At 64.7% G+C, this 18,637-nt stretch overlaps 1 protein-coding gene across 1 annotated transcript; it reads left to right on the top strand.

The window, feature by feature from the left end:
• Window positions 1-9,245: 9,245 nt before the first annotated feature.
• Window positions 9,246-16,354, top strand: CLBA1 (clathrin binding box of aftiphilin containing 1). Its single transcript, XM_049612004.1, has 5 exons — window positions 9,246-10,007; window positions 11,560-11,705; window positions 13,246-13,375; window positions 14,450-14,563; window positions 15,552-16,354. Exons 1-5 carry the CDS (start codon window positions 9,558-9,560, stop codon window positions 15,714-15,716), a joined length of 1,005 nt encoding a protein of 334 aa, XP_049467961.1. The 5' UTR covers window positions 9,246-9,557; the 3' UTR covers window positions 15,717-16,354.
• The last annotated feature ends 2,283 nt before the right edge of the window (window positions 16,355-18,637 follow it).

Genomic DNA, 18,637 nt, shown 5'->3' with positions numbered 1-18,637 from the left:
GGACGGCCCTCCTGCCTGCTTGCTTTCCTCTCCCAGACACCTCTGCTCCCCACCCCCAGGCAGCCCGCCCCAGGCTGAACCTGAAACCCAGAAGCCTTCAGCAAAGGGCAGTCAAGGGGGAAAGGACACAGAGAGGGTTGGAATCTGCAGGGGAGTGGGGGGTGGGCCCGGCAAGCCAGGGGGCTACCTGGAAGAGGCAGTTCCTAGCCCAGCCAGGGATGGAAGAGACCAGCCAGAGGGAGGGAAGGCCATGAGAGCGTTCCTGCCACGGGCTCACTGCCCGACCACGGTGAGCCCCAGTGGAGTGGGGACGCAGGGGAGGCAGGGGGCCTTGGGGCATGGGACCCTCCTAGCACAGCTGGGCCCTCCCCCACCCACTTCCCTGAGACCTTGGGGCAGGAGCAGGCTGTGTGGCCTCAGTTTTCCGCAGGGAGAAGAGCTAGGGTGCCGTCAGGAACACATCTGCCACCACCAGTGGTGGCTTAGAAAATCCGCCCGTTAAAGCTCAGGGAGGGTCGGTAACCCAGCCTAGGACGACCTCTGCTGCCTCCTCCTTGGTGCCCGCCCCTGCCAGGGACACTTTAGGCTGGAGGGGGGCACTGGAGAGCACTGCCTGGGGGGTAGGGCAGAGCCAGCACCTGCCAGACATCACTGCACTGAGAGTGTGGTGTGGCCTCTCTGGCCCCCGTAGAGGCAGAGAGGCTCCGGGGGGCTGTGGGGCTCGGCCTCGTCGCTCCCAGACTCAGTGTCCCTGTCTGCAAAATGGGAGCGCAGCCCTGTGCCGGTGCGGACAACCCAGGGCAAAGCCATGAGTGCGGACAGCATAGACACGCTAGCCACCGGCGCTGGCACTCGGCCTCCCTGGCCACACAGCCCTCTGCCCAGCCTCTGCTGCGGACAGCTGTGGCCACTCCCGTTCACAGATACAAGGCACTGCCCGCGGCTCCTGGGAGCCCCAAGCCCAGGGCCGTGCAGAGGCCACCACAGGGACGCCCCACATTGCAACGCTCTTGGGAAGGACCCCTGCATTACCACGGCCCCCCACCAAGAAGAGACCACCCAGACCATCCCCCTCATGGTGTGTCACTATAAGCAAGGCCTCCCTGGACCTGGTGGGGGCTTCTCAGGGTGGGCATGGTGGGGGGGCGGGCCCAGGCCAGGAGTAGGGCGCTCCCTGTCAGTCTAGTTGCTCGGGACCCAGCTCTACCTTGGGAAGAAACTGGCCGTCCCCGGGATAGGAAGGGATGTGACAGCTGGTGCCCATCACAGGGCGAAGCTGTTGATGCCCCGTGTGGGGGCAGTGCAGCCAGGTGGAGCCCCCTCCCCACACGGGAATAGGGGAAGGGGCCTGGAAGGAGCTGGGGGCCAGCTGCCTCGGACTGGCCGAGGCGCCCCGAGCCTGGGCGGATCCCTGAGCGGCGTGTTCCTGGCACAGCCACAAGGGGGCAGCCTCCAGTTGCAGGCTGGACGTGGTTGGCTTCCTTCCCCAGGCTGAGGGTTAGACGTGCACGCAGGCTCTGGGAGGGGTCTTCAGAGGACCTAGCGTGACTGGCCAGAAAGGGCAGGTTTGGACTGGGCAGAAAGACGAGGGCAGAGCAAGACCTGTCCACCTCTGGCCAGCTGGGAAGGAATTGCAGCTGGAAAGACGTGGACCAGCCCCCAGGGGGCCTTATCAGGGATGCTCGTTCCCTAGCTTCTGTGAAGGGTGGGGGAGGGCCTGGCCATCTGCACAGCAGACAGAACCCCCAGGGGCTCCGATCCAGTAGGTCTCCTACTAATGCCCCTCGAGAACCACTGGCCTCATTCCCTAAGAGCAGAGGGGTTTGTAGGCGGGATGTGAGGGGTGGCCAGGGAACCACCAGGTCAAAGCAGAGAATGGAGATCTCGGCTGGGGAGGGGTGCCCGAACAGGCCTTTTCAAGGCAGGAGGGCGGATGAGATGGCCTTAGACCCTGCATCTTGGGAGCCTCTGGGTAGCCTGTGAGCTGGGGGGCGGGGGGGGGGGGAAGGGCCGGCGGGGGTCGGGGGGTGGCAGAGGCCAGTGTGGAATGCTGGAGGCAGGGCAATGGCCCCTCCTTCCCTGTGATGCAGCAGATCCCCAGGATGTGGGCTGGGGCCACAGTCAGGACGAGGGGGCCGGGGGCCATCATTGTCCCCCAGACAAGGGGGGCCCAAACAGGAGGTCAGCCGTGTTCATCAGAAGAGCCCATGGGGGCTCCTGCTGCAGCTGGAGGGGTGTGCCTAGGCCAAGGGGCCCCCAGAGCCCCTCTGTCTCAGCACACCACTGTCATCATCGACCTCTGTGACCCCGAGCGGTAGGGACCGGCCTGCACCATTGCAGCATGGCCCCAGCCCCCCCTAGATGGCAACTGGCCAGATGTCCTGGGTGTGGCTGCCGCACCACTGACCCAGAGCTGCAGGAATTGCCCCTGCCTCACCCCACCCTGCCCTGCAAGACGCTGAGACAGGCAACCTCTGGAACCAGACCTAGTGCGGGGACAGACAGGTAACAAAGAGCTCCTAGTTCCCATTCTGTGGCCAGAGGCATGGGGAGTGGGAACTGCCCCATGGGCAACACCTGCCTTCCCTTGCCCAGCACTGGGCTACTCTGTGGCCTGATCTCTGACCCTACTCAGGCCCCTCACCAAGCCTCAGACCTCGCGAGGGTCTAGCCCCCTCATTGCCACCACCTAGCCGGTGACCAAGCCACACAGAGGCCACACACTGTGGACCCAGCCCAGCATGGGACTCTGGACCAAGGCCAACAGCCCTGACTCGGGGTCCAGCCAGGCTGCTCTTCCCAGAGCAGGTCAGAGGGCAAGCCTGACAGCAGCTCCCCACGCCTGGTCACCCGCGGCCCCCACTCACGCGTGCGGCCCTCCCCAGGCGGCCGCCTCTAGGGACAAGACGACGTCCCAGAGGGTTAGAGCAGGGGGACAGTGGCAGAACGGAAAAGACAGACAGGGATAGTGAGTGACCGAGGCGGGGAGCGACAGAGTGAGTGGTAGGGATGAGTCAGCGAGCGACCCTGAGAGACGGAGTGAGCGGCAGAGACGGAGAGAGGCAGGAGAGAGGCAGCAGGAGGGAAGCAGCCCGAGGCGCAGGACCGCGCGCGAGAGCCCGGGCCGGTCCCCGAGGCGCCCCACCCCGACCCGCCCGGCGCGCGGCCCCGCGCGGAGCCCACCCTCCCGAGGGGAGCGGGCTGCAGGCGGAGAGGAGGCGCACCGCTGCCGGGGGCTCCGGGCCAGGTGGGCAGCACCATGTGGAAACAGTCGCACATCGCGGCGGCCGGGCGGTGCGGGCCGGCGGCGGCCCGTCGCGTCCAGTCGCTGGTCTCGGCTCCGGCGCGCGGGCGGCCGGGTAGCCGGCGGGCGCCGCGCTCTGCCTCCGCTGGCTGGCGCTGCCGCGGGCCGCGAGCCTCTGACTGCGGACGGAGCCGGCGCCCCGGGACCCCGCTGCCGCCCGGACCCCCCCCCCCCCCCCCCCCCCCCCCCCCCGCCCCATTCAGCCCATGGGCTGCAGCCCGCCAGGCCCCGCCCCCCGGGACCCTGCGGCCGCCCGGACCCTGCCCCGCCCCCGCCCCATCCAGCCCATTGGCTGCAGCCCGCAAGGCCTCGCCCCCTCCCGGCCCGGCCACGCCCCCCGGGACCCCGCCGCCGCCCCTCCCGCGTCCAGCCGCCGGTCCCGACCCCTGCGGCGGGCCGGCCCCGCGCCCTCAGCTGGCCTTTCTGGGTCCAGACAGTGGACTCTGGGCCCCTGCCAGGGAGGGGGCTCCACACGCCCCGCCTAGGCTCCCGGACTGGACCCGCGCCCCGCAGTCTTACCTCCCAGCCCAGAGAAGGACATTTCAGCTGGGGGGCGGGGCGCCCTGGGGGCCATAGAGGCCGCGGGAGCCCAAGGAGGCGAGGGGCGTGTGTTGTGGCCTCACTGGCCCTGCCCTGGGGGCTCCCGGTCTAGAGATGTGCTCTGCCGGCTAGCACGGTGTTGGGGGTGCATGGGGAGGGGTTCCTGGCAGGCTCCCAAGGGGTCAGTCTAAGCTAGGACGTCAGGAGTGCGGGAAGTTCAGTCCAGAGCCCGGAGTAGTGTGTGCGCAGGACAGGGTAAGAGAGCCCAGGCTAGCTCACAGGGCTGAGAATCAGGTGCCGTGGGGCAGGGGGCAGCAAGACTGGTCAGAGAGCTTTGAAAAGACCACCAGGGGCTGGGACAAGGGGCGGGGGGGGGGGGTGTTGTCCCTGGGGACACTGCTGCAAGTCAGAAGCTCTGCAAGACAGTGGGGGCTGGGCCAGAGCAGCAACATGAGGAAGGAGACAAGGAACCAGGATGTTCCAGAAGCCTGCAGGGGGCCTGCTGAAGACTGGAGTGGGGTCGGCTGCGCGCTGGCCCGGGCTCCAGCTTGGCGTTGTGCAGGAGGAGGCTTTCCTCGGCGAACAAGCAGGGAGTGGAGAGGCCCAGGAGAATTCTGTTCCCACCAAGTAGGGAAGGGAGCTGCAGTCCAGCCTGACGTAGACCTGGGGAAGGGCGCCTCAGAGGTGTGGGTCCTGCTGGGGCTGGGGCTGGGGCTGGGGGGCCTGGGCCAGCACAGACTCAGAGAACCATAGCTGCCACCAAGGAGGACCATTCCTGCGGGCTTCCTAGGAATGGTGCTGGTGGTGCCGGGACAGACAGGTGGACGGGCACACACACACACACACACGTGTCGAGATGACAAACGTACTCACACTAATACACAGTCACGGATCTACTTGATATGTCCCTGTGCACAGAGACGGGCACACGCCCACACATACACCCATGTACCCGTTCGGGCCCATGTGCCCAGATGTGCACAACAGAACACAGACACGTGCACGTGCACTCTACTCCCGGACTCACCCAGCCAGTGGGGCCCAGGTGAGCCTGCCCAGCAGGATGACTCATGCACGCCAGTTCCCGCTAGCCAGGCCGCAGCTGGGCAGCCTTCCAGCAGCGGGTCACACAGGCACGCACATCGCTTCTGGGAAGAGGCTCTGGCAGCCTCCCATCCATTGAGCCCATGCCACAGTGGGGCACAGCCCTGTCCTTCAGGTGCAGACCACGGGCTGTGGGTCTCACCTTTCTTGCCCCGGTGCTTTGTCCTGGGCTGGGCGGCATTGCCCTGGAGCCAGGGACCCTGTGCTCTCCTCTCTTCCTGAGGTCCTGCCCTGCCCTGTCGCTCATGGGTGCAGGGAGGGAGTGCTGTTTGCGTCCCTAGTGTGTCCAGCATCTGTCCAGATCTGTCGGGATCTCAGCCTGTCTGCCTGTCTGTGTATGTGAGTCTGGCTGTGGCGGCCTGGGAACAAGGGAGCGGTCTTGAATAATCAGGGACCTTGGGGTACAGACCCAGCTCTGTGTTCCCCTGCTCCATTGGGTGAGTGACCTTGGTAAAGTCGTGTGGACCCTGGGTCCCTGTCCAAATGAGGCGGTCTCGTTCCATGTGACATGTCCTGATTATCCAGCACGATGCATGTGGGGCTATGGTGGCTCCTACCAGCTGTGTGGGGGAGGGGATGACGGGGCCCTGGGTGGGGAGGCCAGGGGGCTGCCCTGCTAAGCAGAGGCCAGGAGGAGGGTCCCACTTGGCCCCCAGCTAGCCCCTCTGCAGGCAGGTGGTCCTTGGGACCCCTGACCGGCCAGGGCCTGGGGGAGACTGGGGCCACTTCTGCCCTTGGCCTTGGTGGGGGCTGGGTGCCTTACACTGTCACCCTCGGGCCTTGCTCACTCTGCAGCAAGGGAGTTGGCTCGGCATTGGCTCAGGGCCCCAGATTCAGGGTGGGGGTGGACAGGACACCCCTGCTCCAGAGGCTTCCCCCTCCCCTCTCCTGCCTGCTCTCATCAGAGAGCGGACTTCACCTGTTATGCTCACCCCCTCACACTCCCCTGGGCCCCCTGTGGGCCCCACTTCACCTCTAGGAGGGCCTGGCCCCTCAGCTGTGTGCACCAGTGATGGCAAGCTGCCCCTGCAGACAGGGAGATGGCCCACACACTGGCCCTCACCCACCCAGGGCCAGCCCGACTGGGCCCCACTTCCCTGGGCCCAGTCCCTCCTCCCACCTGCCGACGCCTCAGAAGCCCCAGCCTGGCCCCAGGATCACAGGGGAGAGAGGGGAGGACGCTGCCCAGGCACAGCCTTGCCGCCCCCCCCCTTCCCCTCCTGTCCCTGCCCCCCAGCCAAAGCCTGGCTGTGAGCCTGCCGCAGAGCCCTGAGCTGCTGCCAGGAGCTGCTGTCGTCACGCCCAGCTACCGCCCCGTCCTGATGGCCCCGTTGGGGACCGATGCCCTGCTGGGGAAGGCCCGGCAGTTGGACACAGCTCAGAAATTGCTGTCCTCCCACAAGCACGGCGTCTCGGGCTCAACTCATAGCCACCCCCAGCCCAGATGCAGCCCCCACCATCTGAGGGTCGGGGTGGCGGGGGACGTGGTGGTTCTGCAGTGCCCCACGCTCTCTCCTGCTGGCCACACGGGCTCCACCTCCTCCCTGGGACCACCACACCGGGGACACTGGGGGCCACGCCTCGGCCCTGGCCCTAGCCTGCCAGTCAGGGTTCTCAGGCTTGCCCGCAGCCTCCCGAGGCTGCGTACCTGGGAACCAGAGCCTAGGATGCTGGGCACCGGTGGGGCTGGGATGAGGAGTCGTGGCTGCCGGCTCCACAGGCTTAGCCCCTCAGCAGAGTTCGCTCCTCCTGGCTGGCTGCTCTCCGAGCCTCTCTGGTGGGCAGGGAGGCCCAGAACATCAATGATTGATGTCTCCTTGCGGCTGCCGCAGTGCCATAAACAAAAATAGCTCTGCCGTTGTCCCTGCCCTGGCCCGGCCCAGCCCAAGAGGCACGACTGGGTGGTGGGACATCTAGGACCCTGTCGGCCACCATCTGCCCACCCCCCATCCGGTCCTGATATAGGTGGGAGCAGGGGAGCTTCGGGTCTGCTGACCCCCGGCCTCTAACTGCCTCAGTCTCCCGCAAGCTGAGTGCCTGCTCCAGGCCTGGGGGCAGGTGGCCTCCTTGAGGTCCAAGAACCCCAGAGAAGCAGGACACCCAGGTGCTTCCGGGGGCAAGGGACGCCTCCCCATCTTCATCAGGCAGTGCTGCGAGGCACATGATACCGTGGGCTCCGGGCCAAGCGGAGGCTGGCCCCTTCCTCCTGAGGCTTAGCTTGGTGGTGGAGAAGCTGTCCACCATTCCTGTTCAGCGGGGCTGGAGATCAGGGGCGGACGGAGGTGTCCAAGAGGAGGTGGGGGGGCCACACAGGCTCTTCCTCCTGACCACACTGCACCCAATCCCTCCGCTACCCTCCAGGGAGTCCTGCTTGTGTCTCCTGCACACCTACTTTAAAGGCACTACGCTCCCTCTGACCAGTCTCCCCAGCAGGTGAGCCTTTGAAACTTGAACAGAAGCCTGCCCCACCCACCCAGCTGGAGGCCTGGCCCTCAGCCTGTGCCCCCACGTCTCATGCCTGGCCTGCCTGGACGCTGGCCTGAGTAGCCAGGGGCCACCTGTCAGCACCTGGGTTGCACCCCCCTTCCCCACCGCCGAGCACCCAATGGCGAGTGCCCTTTGCCACCTCCTCGGAGTCTTGGCTCCCCCAAGGCAACACCTTTTTAGTAGCCAGGGGTCACCGGATATATTAGTCTCCCATGACTGCTGGAAAAAATAACCACACAGTGGCTTAAACCAACCTGCATTTATTCCCTAATGGTTCCAGGCCTCGGTGGGACTGCGGTCCTCCTGGGGGGTTCAGGGGAGGTCCAACTTCCTGGTCCCATTCAGCTTCGAGAGGCTGCCCACATCCCTGGGTTTATAGCCCTGCGTCATTCTGGCCTCTGCTTCTGTCTCTCCATTTTCTCAGACTCCGACCCTCCTGCTTCCTACTTGTAAGGACGTCGGCCTCAACAGCATGATCCAGGACTATCTCCCCATCTCAAAAGCCTGAATGTAATCGTGTCCGTAAAGTCCCTTGTGCCTCGTAAGGTCCCAGATTCACAGGCTCTGGGCATCAGGACGTGCACACCCGCGGGAGGCGTTATTCAGCTACCACGCCGGGGAATGCAGACCAGCCCGCCTGCACCCTGAAGCTCACTGTGCCTTCCTCAGTCTTCACTGAGGTCCACACAGGGTGCGGGAAACTGCTGAGCTTAGAAGAGCTGGTCCCAGCCCCAGCAACACTTCTCACTCAGGTCTTTGGGCCTGGGCCTCAGTTTCCCCACCTGTACATGACGGCACCACTTCTCCTACCCCTTTCCAGTTGCCTGGACTACGAGCACGGCAAGGACAATGGATGAGGGGGGTCCACGCAGTGGGTACGCAGCAGGAGTGCCTGGGATCGACATTGTCCCCGGGGTGACGTCGAGGCAGAAGAGCTGGCATCTGGTCACGTTCCCGCAGGGTCATCAGGTAGGTGTCTGTCCAGAGCTGGGCAGTCTGACTGCATCGCATGCACACTGCATTGCTGGCTCAGGGGAAGGGAGGGGACAGGAGGCTGCAGCCCAGAGGTCAGGTATGATCTCATCTGGTAATTTTCAGAATTAAAACTTCAATAGCTAGGCTGGGAAGGACCAGGGAGAGCGGGCGACTCATGCAAACAGGACAGGGCCCAAGGAGGTCACAGGGTAGAGAAACGTGAGCGGGGAGGGAGACTGGGGAGCGCGGTGAGGCTCAGGCATCTGATGATGGCGCTGGGGAGGCTGGAGTCAAGCTGACTCACCAAGGTGGGTGTCATGAGCCTGGGGTGGGGTCAGATGGGGACCGGCCTGGCCTGCCTGGGAGGGGCTGGCCGTTGGGCCAAGCTGGCCCCTCGGTGCCCCTGCCCCGGGGCGGGAGGCAGCAGGAGGGGCAGGCTGTCCAGGCCCCAAACTGGGCCTGCTGTGCCCGGTGTTGGCGTCGCTCCTCCGGCCCGCAGGCGGCGGATCCCCACGCGCCCTCACGCTGGAGGAGCTAGGCTCTGGGATTCGGGGGTCGGACGGGCGGTGGAGACGGCACCCCCGCGGGTCCGGAATCGGGGGCACCAGAGACGCCCCGCCGCTCCAACCGAACCGAGGACCCTCCTCGTGGGAGGCCAGGGGCCGGGCGGACACGGCGCAAGCGCAGCGGCGGCCGGGCGGGGCGGTGACGTCACGACGGCGGGAGCCCGGCGCGGGGGCTGGCGCGTTCCGTTGCCAGGCAACGGGCGGGCGTGGGGACGACGGCCGGCCGCCGCGCGCGCAGGCAGAGGCGGCGGAGCGGCCGCGGTGGGCTGCAGGCCGGACCCTCGCGGGGACCCAGGGCCCCGCGCCGCCCCCGCTCTCGGGGACTGCTGTGCTCCGGGACACGCCGCTGCGCTGGACCGGCCGCCCGGGCGCGTGCAGGAGGAAGCCGGGCCGCGGCTCCGGCCCCTGCCCCCGGGCGGCTTGTGTCGGTCCCACAGCGACCCTGGCCACACAGCAGGCCTCCCGCGCTGCCGAGGAGGCCCCGGCGGCCCCCGGCCCCCGCCCGGTGCAGCGCTGGGCAGCCCCGGCACGGCGGTGTGGGTGTCTCCCCGCGGCGTCTATGCGGGCCCGGCGGCGCCGAAATGCAGGGCCAGCGGCTGCAGGGGGCAGGGCCCGGTCACGCGCCCCCTGTCTGCGGGTCTCCGCGCGCGGGCAACGAGGGAGCGGACGAGGTGTCCCTCTACCGGGCCTCTAGAGACAGCGGGGCCAGCCCGGCGCCCGGGAGGCGGAGAGGAGCCGGGGCGCAGTGCATGAGGAGCGCCCCCAGGACCTCCGGGGGCGGCGACGGCGTTTCCGCCTGCACGGTCAGCACTCCGGACCCTGGGGAGCACAGCAGCGCCTGGGGGGAGTTCGAAGGCTTTCAGGAATCTTCAGCCAAGTCTCCACACTTCTCCCAACCCTTTGAACTCCGGGACAGACACGCGGGACGCGGGCTGCAGAGCGCGGCCTCCACTCCAAAGGAGCGGGGTTCTGGCCAGCCTCAGCGGGGCGGGCCTTGGGCCGCCGGGACCCCCGGCACCTCCGCCTCCGAGGTATTTCTGCCAGTCCCCGTGTCCGCCGCCGTGTGGCACAGCGAGCCCTCTACACGCCGCCGGCCTCCAGCTTCAGTGGGCTGGCCAGACAGGAGGCCTGTTTCTCTCTTGGCCTTCGTCCTTGGCTGGCTGGCCTCCTGACACAGGGAAGGAACGAGGCTGCAGAAGGGGACCGCGCCTGGGGGGACTTGGGAACTGGGCCGCTTTCTGTGCCCACCTGTCCGGGGTCGGGCACATCGGCCTCGCCTTGCCTCCCCTCCTGAGGCCTCTACGAGCCCTGTGCCCACCGTCCCCTCCTTAGGCCTCCAGCATCCGACTGCCCTCAACCCGGCTGTGCTTTCCTGGCCTCAGGTCGGGCACTTGGGAGAGAGTTTTTTGTCTCAGCTGTCAGTCTGCCTGTTTAGACAGCATCACCAAGGGTCATTTGCAGTCTGTGTGACGATCGGGTGCTGGGGATGGCCCGGAGAGCCCAGGCCTCATCCCCTGGGCGCCCTGCTCTGCCCTTCCCGACCTGACCACCAGGTCTACCTTTTCTGTGACTGCCTCTCATGCGGCTTTTTCTTGTTTTCCTCTTCCGCCCCTGGCTTCTCTTCCTCTACGGTCTCTTCCCAAGGGCTAACCCTGGATTCCACGAGAACAGAGGGAGTAAGATGAAGAAGGGACCAGAGGAAAGGTTCCACTGGTTCTAGGGACGAGCTGTGTGTTTCCCGAGCAGCTGGGCTCTCCCCAGCCTCTGACGGGCCCCTTTGTGCATGGGGCCCGCTCTGCTCACCACTTGTGTTGGAAACAGGACTTGTGTTCCAGCGTGATTAATAGGTCAGGGAACAATCTGAGGATAGTGTGAGCTTTGCAGGAGACGCTAGGTGAATGCAGAAAACCACCCCACTGACCTCAATATATACACCGTGCACGCGCACATCTCCAACAGCTCTCTGGGTTCCCGGCCCTGTCGGCTTGCACCCCCGCCCTCGCCCCCAGCCTCCCAGTGGGCACACCTGTCACTTCCTGCTGGACTTCAGACAGCCCTCATTTCAGGGCTTCACGCCCTGACCTTTCCAACCTCAGATCATCTCCCAGGAAATGCCACATTACTGTCGTGCGGGTAGATTTCCCAGCCAGTTAACATGCGGGAAACACATTTTTATGAGTGCCTCTTTCTCAGGTGTCTGACGAAGCTTGAGTGTTGTGCCCTAATCTCGCTGTCCCACACCCCATGGGAACAAGCGTGTCCTGTTTTGGTAACAGTAATGGTACAATCATTACACGTTTCATTTACGCCAAAATTATGTATTTGGTATAAGGTGATGTATTTTTTCTAGTCTTTTTTTTTTGTTGTTGTTAATTTATTTTTTAGAGAGAGAACACGGAAGGGGCAGAGAGAGAGAATTCCAAGCAGACTGTGCACCATCAGTGTGGAGCCCGATGTGGGACTCGAACTCACGATCCGTGAGATCATGACCTGAGCTAAAGTCAGATACTTAACCGACTGAGCCACCCGGGCACGCTGTAATGTATCTCTTCTAACGTCCATGTGTTTCTCTCTTCTTTTCAGCTCATTCTCAGCTATGAGGATGTTTTCAGGTTTGCTTTTCAGGAAGTACCAGTCCAGCAGGCAACTGAAGGTGTCTCCCCCTTAGACCGCATCTTAGAAATGAGCAGTGAGGGAAAACCTGGCTGTGGACCTGGACACATACTGTGGTAATGAACTTAAATCGCAACTAACATTTATGCTTCTGGTTGACAAAGTGGACCTTTATTGGGAGCCCGTCTCTCCTGAAGTCCCCACAACCTTGGGGCCATGGGGCCCTCACGGACAGAGGGGCGTGTGGGTTGACGCTCTGGCCACGGTCCCTTCTCTCAGACCCACGTGTGGCCCCCTCCATCCCCATCAGCTCACCCGGGGCAAGGCGGGCCGGCGAGTGCCAGCTCCTGGTGCCTCCCTGCACATGCTGGGGGCGCGGAAAGGACGGGGGCCTGGGCCGTGAGCACAGGGGCCTCCTGGGTGACCTGACAGAATGGTCCTGGGCCCCCAAGAAAACAGCCCAGCGCCCTGGAGGGACGTTCCTGACAGCCTGTGTGCATCTGGTGCGGAGCGGAAGGCTGGCCGCCCTGGGGACCGGCTTCCTAAAGGAGTCACCATGCGGCTGTTTGCAGACGGCCGTTGCCTAAGACGCGCTTCCACTGGGACTGACAGAGGGACGAGGGCCGCTCAGTGGGTGGTGTGTCCCGGCGGGAAAGTTTGAGGTCCACTGGGCCAAGGCCACGGCAGGAGGTGAAGGTCGGCGGGAGCTGGCTCCCCTGGCCCCTCCATGCCTCTTTGTCAGAGAGGGAGCTCTGTAGACAGGCCACTCCTGGGGTCCAAGCCGGTGGCTGCCCCCCCCCCCCGGAAGCCCCCGCAGAGGCCTGGGGACAGAGGCCCGAAGCCCAGAGGGCTGTGACCACCATGGCCCAGAGGGCCGTACGCCCTGCGGACGTGGTGCTTCCCCGAGGTGTGGTCCGGGCCAGCAGGCAGGTAGAGGGGCCTCAGGTGGCAGCATGAGCCTCAGACACCCAGAGGGTGGGTGGTCCCGGGGGGCCAGGTCTGGCGGGGCTGGGCCCGGTTGTGGGATGGAAGGCAGGGGGTACCTTGGGGTGTGCGAGCAAGAGGACTACTTGGGAATGATGTGGGCACTTGGTGTAACTGCCCCTGCTGTGGTTCTCCGTGGGCACACCTCCCCTTGCCTCGTGGGAGCTGGGCCAGCAACCGGGGACGGCACGTGGTTGAAGGGGGGGCTAGAAATCGTGCACGGCACGTGGTGGGGGGATGGCTCGTGACCGTGGACGGTGCGTGAGAGACACCCAGGGGTTCGTCCTCTGAGCGTCGCTCTGCCCCTGGTTTTCGAGTGTCTCTGTGGCACCCAGTGCCGCTCGTGGTCCCCCAGCTGCTGAGGAACAAAACCAGAGGAGCACCGGGCTCTAGGAGCTTCCACCGCTTGGAGGAGACACTGAGTCGTGACGAGAAGTCAGACAGAGCCAGGGGTGTGCTCTCAGGGGAGAAATAAAGCAGGAGAGGAGGGAAGGCGTGCCGGGTGTCCCCGGGGTAGCAGGTGTTGGCTGAATAAATGCCCGGTGACACGGCCTGGTGTTTCTGCAGGGGACACTCTGCTCTCAGGATTTTCAAAGGTCCACTGCCCCTCTTTTTCTCTGAAGACTTTCTCGTTACCTTTCAATTAATTTAATTAATGCATTTCTTTTCCAGTTCTGAGTCCAGGAGGCTCTGGGGAGCTCTTCAGAACACAGATAGCACATCCACTTCCCGATGGCTCTGGAGCGAGTCCCGGTGCCAGGAAAACTTGTTGCTTGTTCTCGGAATGGATGCTGCCCGGAAGGTGATGCGGGTGTAGCTGTGACTCCGGGGGTGCCGCTGGGCTCCGCAGCGACCTGGCAGGCCATCCTGAGGCCACGGCCGGGGGTAGGGGACCTTGTTGTCAGGAAACAGCAGGTGGGAGAGAAGACTCACTGGTTTCCAGCATGGTGGGGGGAGCGTGGAACGCAGGTAGGGAAGGGGCGAGATGGGTCAGTTCTTTGGCATTAGGCACCTGCCCTGCGCCAGGCTGACGGATGTCCCCGCGCGGCCCAGCCCTTGTCGCGCAGTGAGGAGGGGCTGTGGCAGAAGGCGATGACACACACAGCATGGTGGGGGGGGGGGGCGGCAGGGGGGTTGGGGGGGGGGGCTCCCCTTGAGGGGGGGAGGGGGGAGGAGGGGGCTGGAGCTGCGGCCTGAGCGCAGCAGGCAGAGGTGTGAGGTTAGCCACCAGGTGGGGCCCTCGCACCTGAGCTGGGAGCCAGCAAAGCTGGAGCAGAGGGGTGGCAGGGGAGGGGCTGGCGACGCCTGGGCTGCAGCGGGAGGGCCGGCTGCGAGTGAGCCAAGACGCAAATCGCAGCAAGAGCAATCTTTTGGCAACAGAGTGGGCAGAGATGTCTTTCCGTTTTTACGTGTTATGAAAATGTTCAAACGCGGGAAACCTAAAAGGGGCTCGCAGGCCTCAGCGAAGACAGGGCCTTGGGACCGGAGGCTGCCCTGGCCGAGGGGCCTCGTGGGGCCGGCCAGGAGGGAAGCGAGGGGCCCCGAGGCCACCCTGGCGCTGTGTTCGTGCGAGGAAAGCGGCCAGGAAGCCAGGGAAGGGGGCAGCCTCCTGAACCGGAGGCTCCGAGGTGGGACAGCTCCAGGGCTGGGGGCTCACCCTGGAGGTGGCGAAAGACTTGACTTGAGGAGGTGGAGGGGCCCTGCAGTCCTGGAGGGATAGGGTGGCCCTGGGCCGGGTGCCAGCAGGATGGGGACCAAGTCACCATGTCGCAGTATTCCAGTGCACTGTGCCAGAGGGCTCTGAGTTACCAAAGAGAAAGAGCAAAGTGGCCTTTTAGCTTCCTTCTCGCTGGCTGACACTGGTTTGTCTCACTAGAACCTTTCTGGAGACCTGGGTCACATTCTGGAATGTTCCGACCTCCAAGAGCCTGAAGAACTAGGTGTGCGCACCGTCTGTGCGCAGCCCTGCAGGGCCCTGGTCCACACTCAGGTGAGCCGCCCCTGGACAGGCCGTGGGCCGTGCTGGCCTCGTGGGTGTGTGTTGGCACTTCCCGCCTAAGTGCCACGGACTTAGAGAAAGTCGAGTTCCCACAGTCTGGGCAGGTGTGGCCGGTGGGGGCAGGTCTCCCAGGGGAACTGGAGGGCGGCGGGTGGCCGCAGGGAAACCACAGGACGGCCAGGCTCCACTGGGCAGTGGGTTGGGGGGGGGGGCACGGCCAAGCGGGCAGCGGGGGCGGGGCTAAGCCTTTCCTGGGAGTGAGGGCGCCTCTGCTCTCCTCCGGTACCAGGAGCTGGGGCACCGGTGGGGTCGGCTCGGCAGGCCCCCGGCCCCAGGCGGGCAGCGGCACACGGGGGACAGTGCGTGCTGGGGAGGGCCGGGCTGCTGCGCGGACGCTGGGAGGGCAGGATGGAGCGCGGGAGAGGGCCCTGTCGCCTGGTCGCACGGGCCATCTGCAGCAACGCCCAAGCACGCTGGTCGACCTGCTCTTTGGAAAATGCCACAGGGCAGGAGGCAGGGACCATCTTACAGCAGCAAGACATAGAAGCTTCCGCAGCGGCACCACTCACAGTAGCCCACACGTCCGCAGCAGGTGCAGGGGGAGGTTCACAGACGCTGCGGGGAACGGGCGGGAAGGGCCTGACACACACCACAAGGGCCTTGTGACCCCTTGTAGGAAACGGGCCCACGGCTGCTTGGGGGGGGGGGGGGCCACGGGCTGGGGTCGTAGAATCACTCGGGTCGAGGAGGCCCCATGTGGCCCTGGCCCCGGCGCACAGCCTGGCCGTCTTCCCGGCGTGGTGCCCCATTTGCTCTGCGGGAAGCCAGGGAGCTGTCGGCGGTGTCCCGTGCGCGTTCACGTTGACCTCATGAGGACAGGAGAGAAAGCCCCGCGGGGCGGGGCGCAGCAGGCCGGCCCCGGGGACAGCGGGTCCACTGGCCCTTCCACACCCTGACGGTGCCCCTCCTCCCACGCCAGCTCTCGGGGCCCTCCGGCGGCAGACAGGGGAGCCTGACCGCGTGGAGCCTCTTTCTGAAGACCCCCTTACGCAGCAGCGGCCAGTACATCCCAGTTCCACGGAAAAAGAAGATTTTCAGTCCACGTAACCTAAAAATGACCTTGTTTAATAGTAATGTTTGCTAAGACGGGAGTCCTTGGTATTTTTATGAGAAAGTTTACATTTTCTTACTGGCTCAGTTTGCTACTGGAAACCAGAACTATTTTGTGGGGGAGTTTCTCAAACCCCAAGTCGGTTTCCTGGGATCCCTGTGCAAACCACTCCCGCTCCTACTGGCGCACGATGGGGTCTGACCGCTTTAGGAGTATGTCCTTCTGCAGAGCTGTCCCCAACGGGAAGGAGGCGCCCTGCGCCCCCCAGGAGCTCCGCCCCAGCCTCACATGAACCCGGTGGCACTTGGGGTCCTCTGCCTGGTGAGGGACCCCAGGTCTGGCTGCCGGCATAGCACTGCGGGGGGCGCACCGGGCTGGCCTGGCTCTCGGTGGGGGGTGTCACCAGGAGACAGCCGTCCCGGCGCCCAGGAAGCCCTGAGTGTGTTTCGGGCGCACCTTGGGCAGGGCCCACGCGGCAGGAAAGCCAAGCCGTGGTCTCCCCAGAGCCCCGTGAGTGCTCACCTGGACCACTGCCATCCAGCGGCCTCTCTCTGCGTCGGCCCTGCTCTCCAACCCCGAGCAAGCGAGCGTTCTCTGGTTCTGGCGGAGGCACTGAGTTTTGTAAAATTTTATTAAATAAAATGGCCTGGATAAGCCCATGTTCTCGCTGATTCATCTGCTGTGTGGGTCTGTTGCCAGAGTCCTGTCATCTCAGCCTGTGCCTGCCCGGAAGCCCCGGCCCCGTCCCTCTGCAGAGGCCTGGGGACCCCAGGCTGGCAGAGAAGACCTTTCTGTCCCTCCAAGGCCACGCTTGTGGCCGGGAGACCACAACAGGGGGCTGGCCTCAGATGCCAGCTCCGTCAACCCAGGTGTCAGACCCAAAGAGTGACGCTGTGGGGACACACTGACCGGCAGATGTCACCTGTCACGGGGAGGACCAGCACAGTGGGTCCTTGGCCACCCTCCGCCAGACTGCATGTGGTTTTGAGGTTCATGTTAAGGGGTAACAGTTTTGTTTCTTTTTAGTGCCATATGTCTGGGAATCTGCCCTGATTTTTTATTTTCAGCCAGAAAAAGGCACAAGTGTTCTCACACTGCTTTCACCGAAGGGCAGAACCACCTTGGGGCCTCCTGGGGCCCTGCCGTCATCTCCGGCCTCTGGTTAAAGTCAGACCTGAAGCTAAAATAGGCCATTCTGTGTCCTGCCTCCTGCCATCCAGAGTCCCTCTCAGACGCGGGCACTGAACCCCCCATGGCTGCCCCCCGCCCCACTGCCGGTAAGCCAGCGCCTCACAGACCTCAGAAAAGTGACCGCCCCTGGGCCCCAGCCAGCCCAGCGTCCGGCTCCCTGAGCCAGAGGGAGGGCTGTCCCTGTCCCTCGGTCCACGTGCAAGCGGACACCAAGTTTGGCTCTGGTTCCCTGTCCTGATGTCTGGCCAGTCTGCTCAAGCTGGGGGCCTAGTGAACCGGGAGGGTCAGTGCGGACCGGTCCCCTGACTCAGGGACACCCATCCCAAGAGGCTGCCACTGTCACCCTGACCAGAACACGCCCCGTTAGCTACACAGTCAGGGTTCAAAATAATCACAGAGCCGAGGACACACAGGAGCCTACGTTAATTAAATTCAGTGCCCCCAGGGGCGGGGCAGGACCCTGGGGTGGCTGACCCAGCCTGCTGGCAGAGTCTGGGGTCTCGAGGGCCAGCACCCAGGAGGTCTGCGGCTCTCAGCCCTCTCGGAGGGCTCGCAATGGTAAGGGTGGGTGTAAGGGGGGGACAGCCTGCAGAAAACCCCCAAGTAGAAGCCAGCCTCTCAGAAGTGGGGGCCGGAAACCGAGAGACCCCTCTGGGAGGAGTGGCGGGGCCGGGCCCTTGCCCTGGGCGAGGGTGGTCCACCAGGGCCAGGAAGAGCAGCAGGGTGGACGGACCTGGGACGGGGGCAGAGGGAGCCTCCGGTGATCTGAGGTCATGGCGGCCCGGCTCCAAAACAGGCTGACGGCCAGCGCCTCACTAGTGCTGCCCTGTTGCCACCTCGAGGCCCGGGCGACACTCACCGAGCTGCCACGGGGCCCAGACCCAGCCGAACGGCGGGTGAGGAGGACACGCCCCGCCAGGAACCTGTCCGGCTAACTGTGAGACATTCCAGTCTCTGCTCCCCTCATCCAAACGCCCGGCACTTGGGAAAACCTCGCAAGACTATCCAAATGCAACAAAACCCTGATCCCCAGTCAACGGGAGCAGAAGCAGAGAGGGCCCAGGCGGGCAAAGCAAAAGACCGGAAAATAAGAAGAGGTGGGGATCCAGCGGAAAAGCGGGCCACACGCGGAAGACGTGGGAATGATCAAACGGAACAATGGAGATGCCAGAAGTGAAGGCCGTGACCTCGAGGGTGAGTCCTTCTGCAGGAGGGCCCAGCGAAGACGGGTCACCGGGAAACATGCGGGCAGGACGGAGACCAGAGTGGGGAGGAAGACAGAACCGAGTGTCCGGGGTCTGTGGGGTAGACCAGGAGCCGGAGCCAAAGGGGAGAGATATTCGAGGATTTAATGACCAAGAACTTTCCCGCAGGGAGGACGCGGGCGGGCTCCTCAGGTTAAACTGAATGAGGATGGAGGTGCGGCACCCAAACGGGACGGTGGGAGGGACAGCTTGGAGGGGACGGCCATCGTGCGCGCGCGCATCAGGGAACGAGGCCAGCGTAAGAGCCACCGGCCGGGCTGTCACGTCAAGGTGCCAGAGAGAGAGCTGTAGGCTCAAAGAACGGACATGAGAGCAGAAGCCACCCAGACGGGGAGCGGCGACGACTGGAGCCAAGGCCCGTGCTGGACGCGGACACACAGGAGGTGGCCCGGCACCCCCCCCCCCCCTCCCCCGCCAGCCAGCAGGACAGACCCTCTCCGACCCCGCGCTCCACTGCCAGACCCGAGCCAGGCAGAGCAGCGCCGGTCCCTTCCTGCG

This window comes from Panthera uncia, assembly GCF_023721935.1.
Source record: "Panthera uncia isolate 11264 chromosome B3 unlocalized genomic scaffold, Puncia_PCG_1.0 HiC_scaffold_1, whole genome shotgun sequence".
Lineage (NCBI taxonomy): Eukaryota > Metazoa > Chordata > Mammalia > Carnivora > Felidae > Panthera > Panthera uncia.
The sequence above is the reverse complement of the archived record's forward strand: the minus strand, read 5'-3'. Positions and strand labels throughout refer to the sequence as shown.

Coding starts and splice junctions, on each gene's coding strand:
- CLBA1 (XM_049612004.1), top strand. CDS start 9,558: ATGCAGGGCCAGCGGCTGCAGGGGGCAGGGCCCGGTCACGCGCCCCCT. Junction 10,008..11,559: donor CCGGCACCTCCGCCTCCGAG/GTATTTCTGCCA, acceptor TCTTCTTTTCAG/CTCATTCTCAGCTATGAGGA. Junction 11,706..13,245: donor GGACCTGGACACATACTGTG/GTAATGAACTTA, acceptor TTTCTTTTCCAG/TTCTGAGTCCAGGAGGCTCT.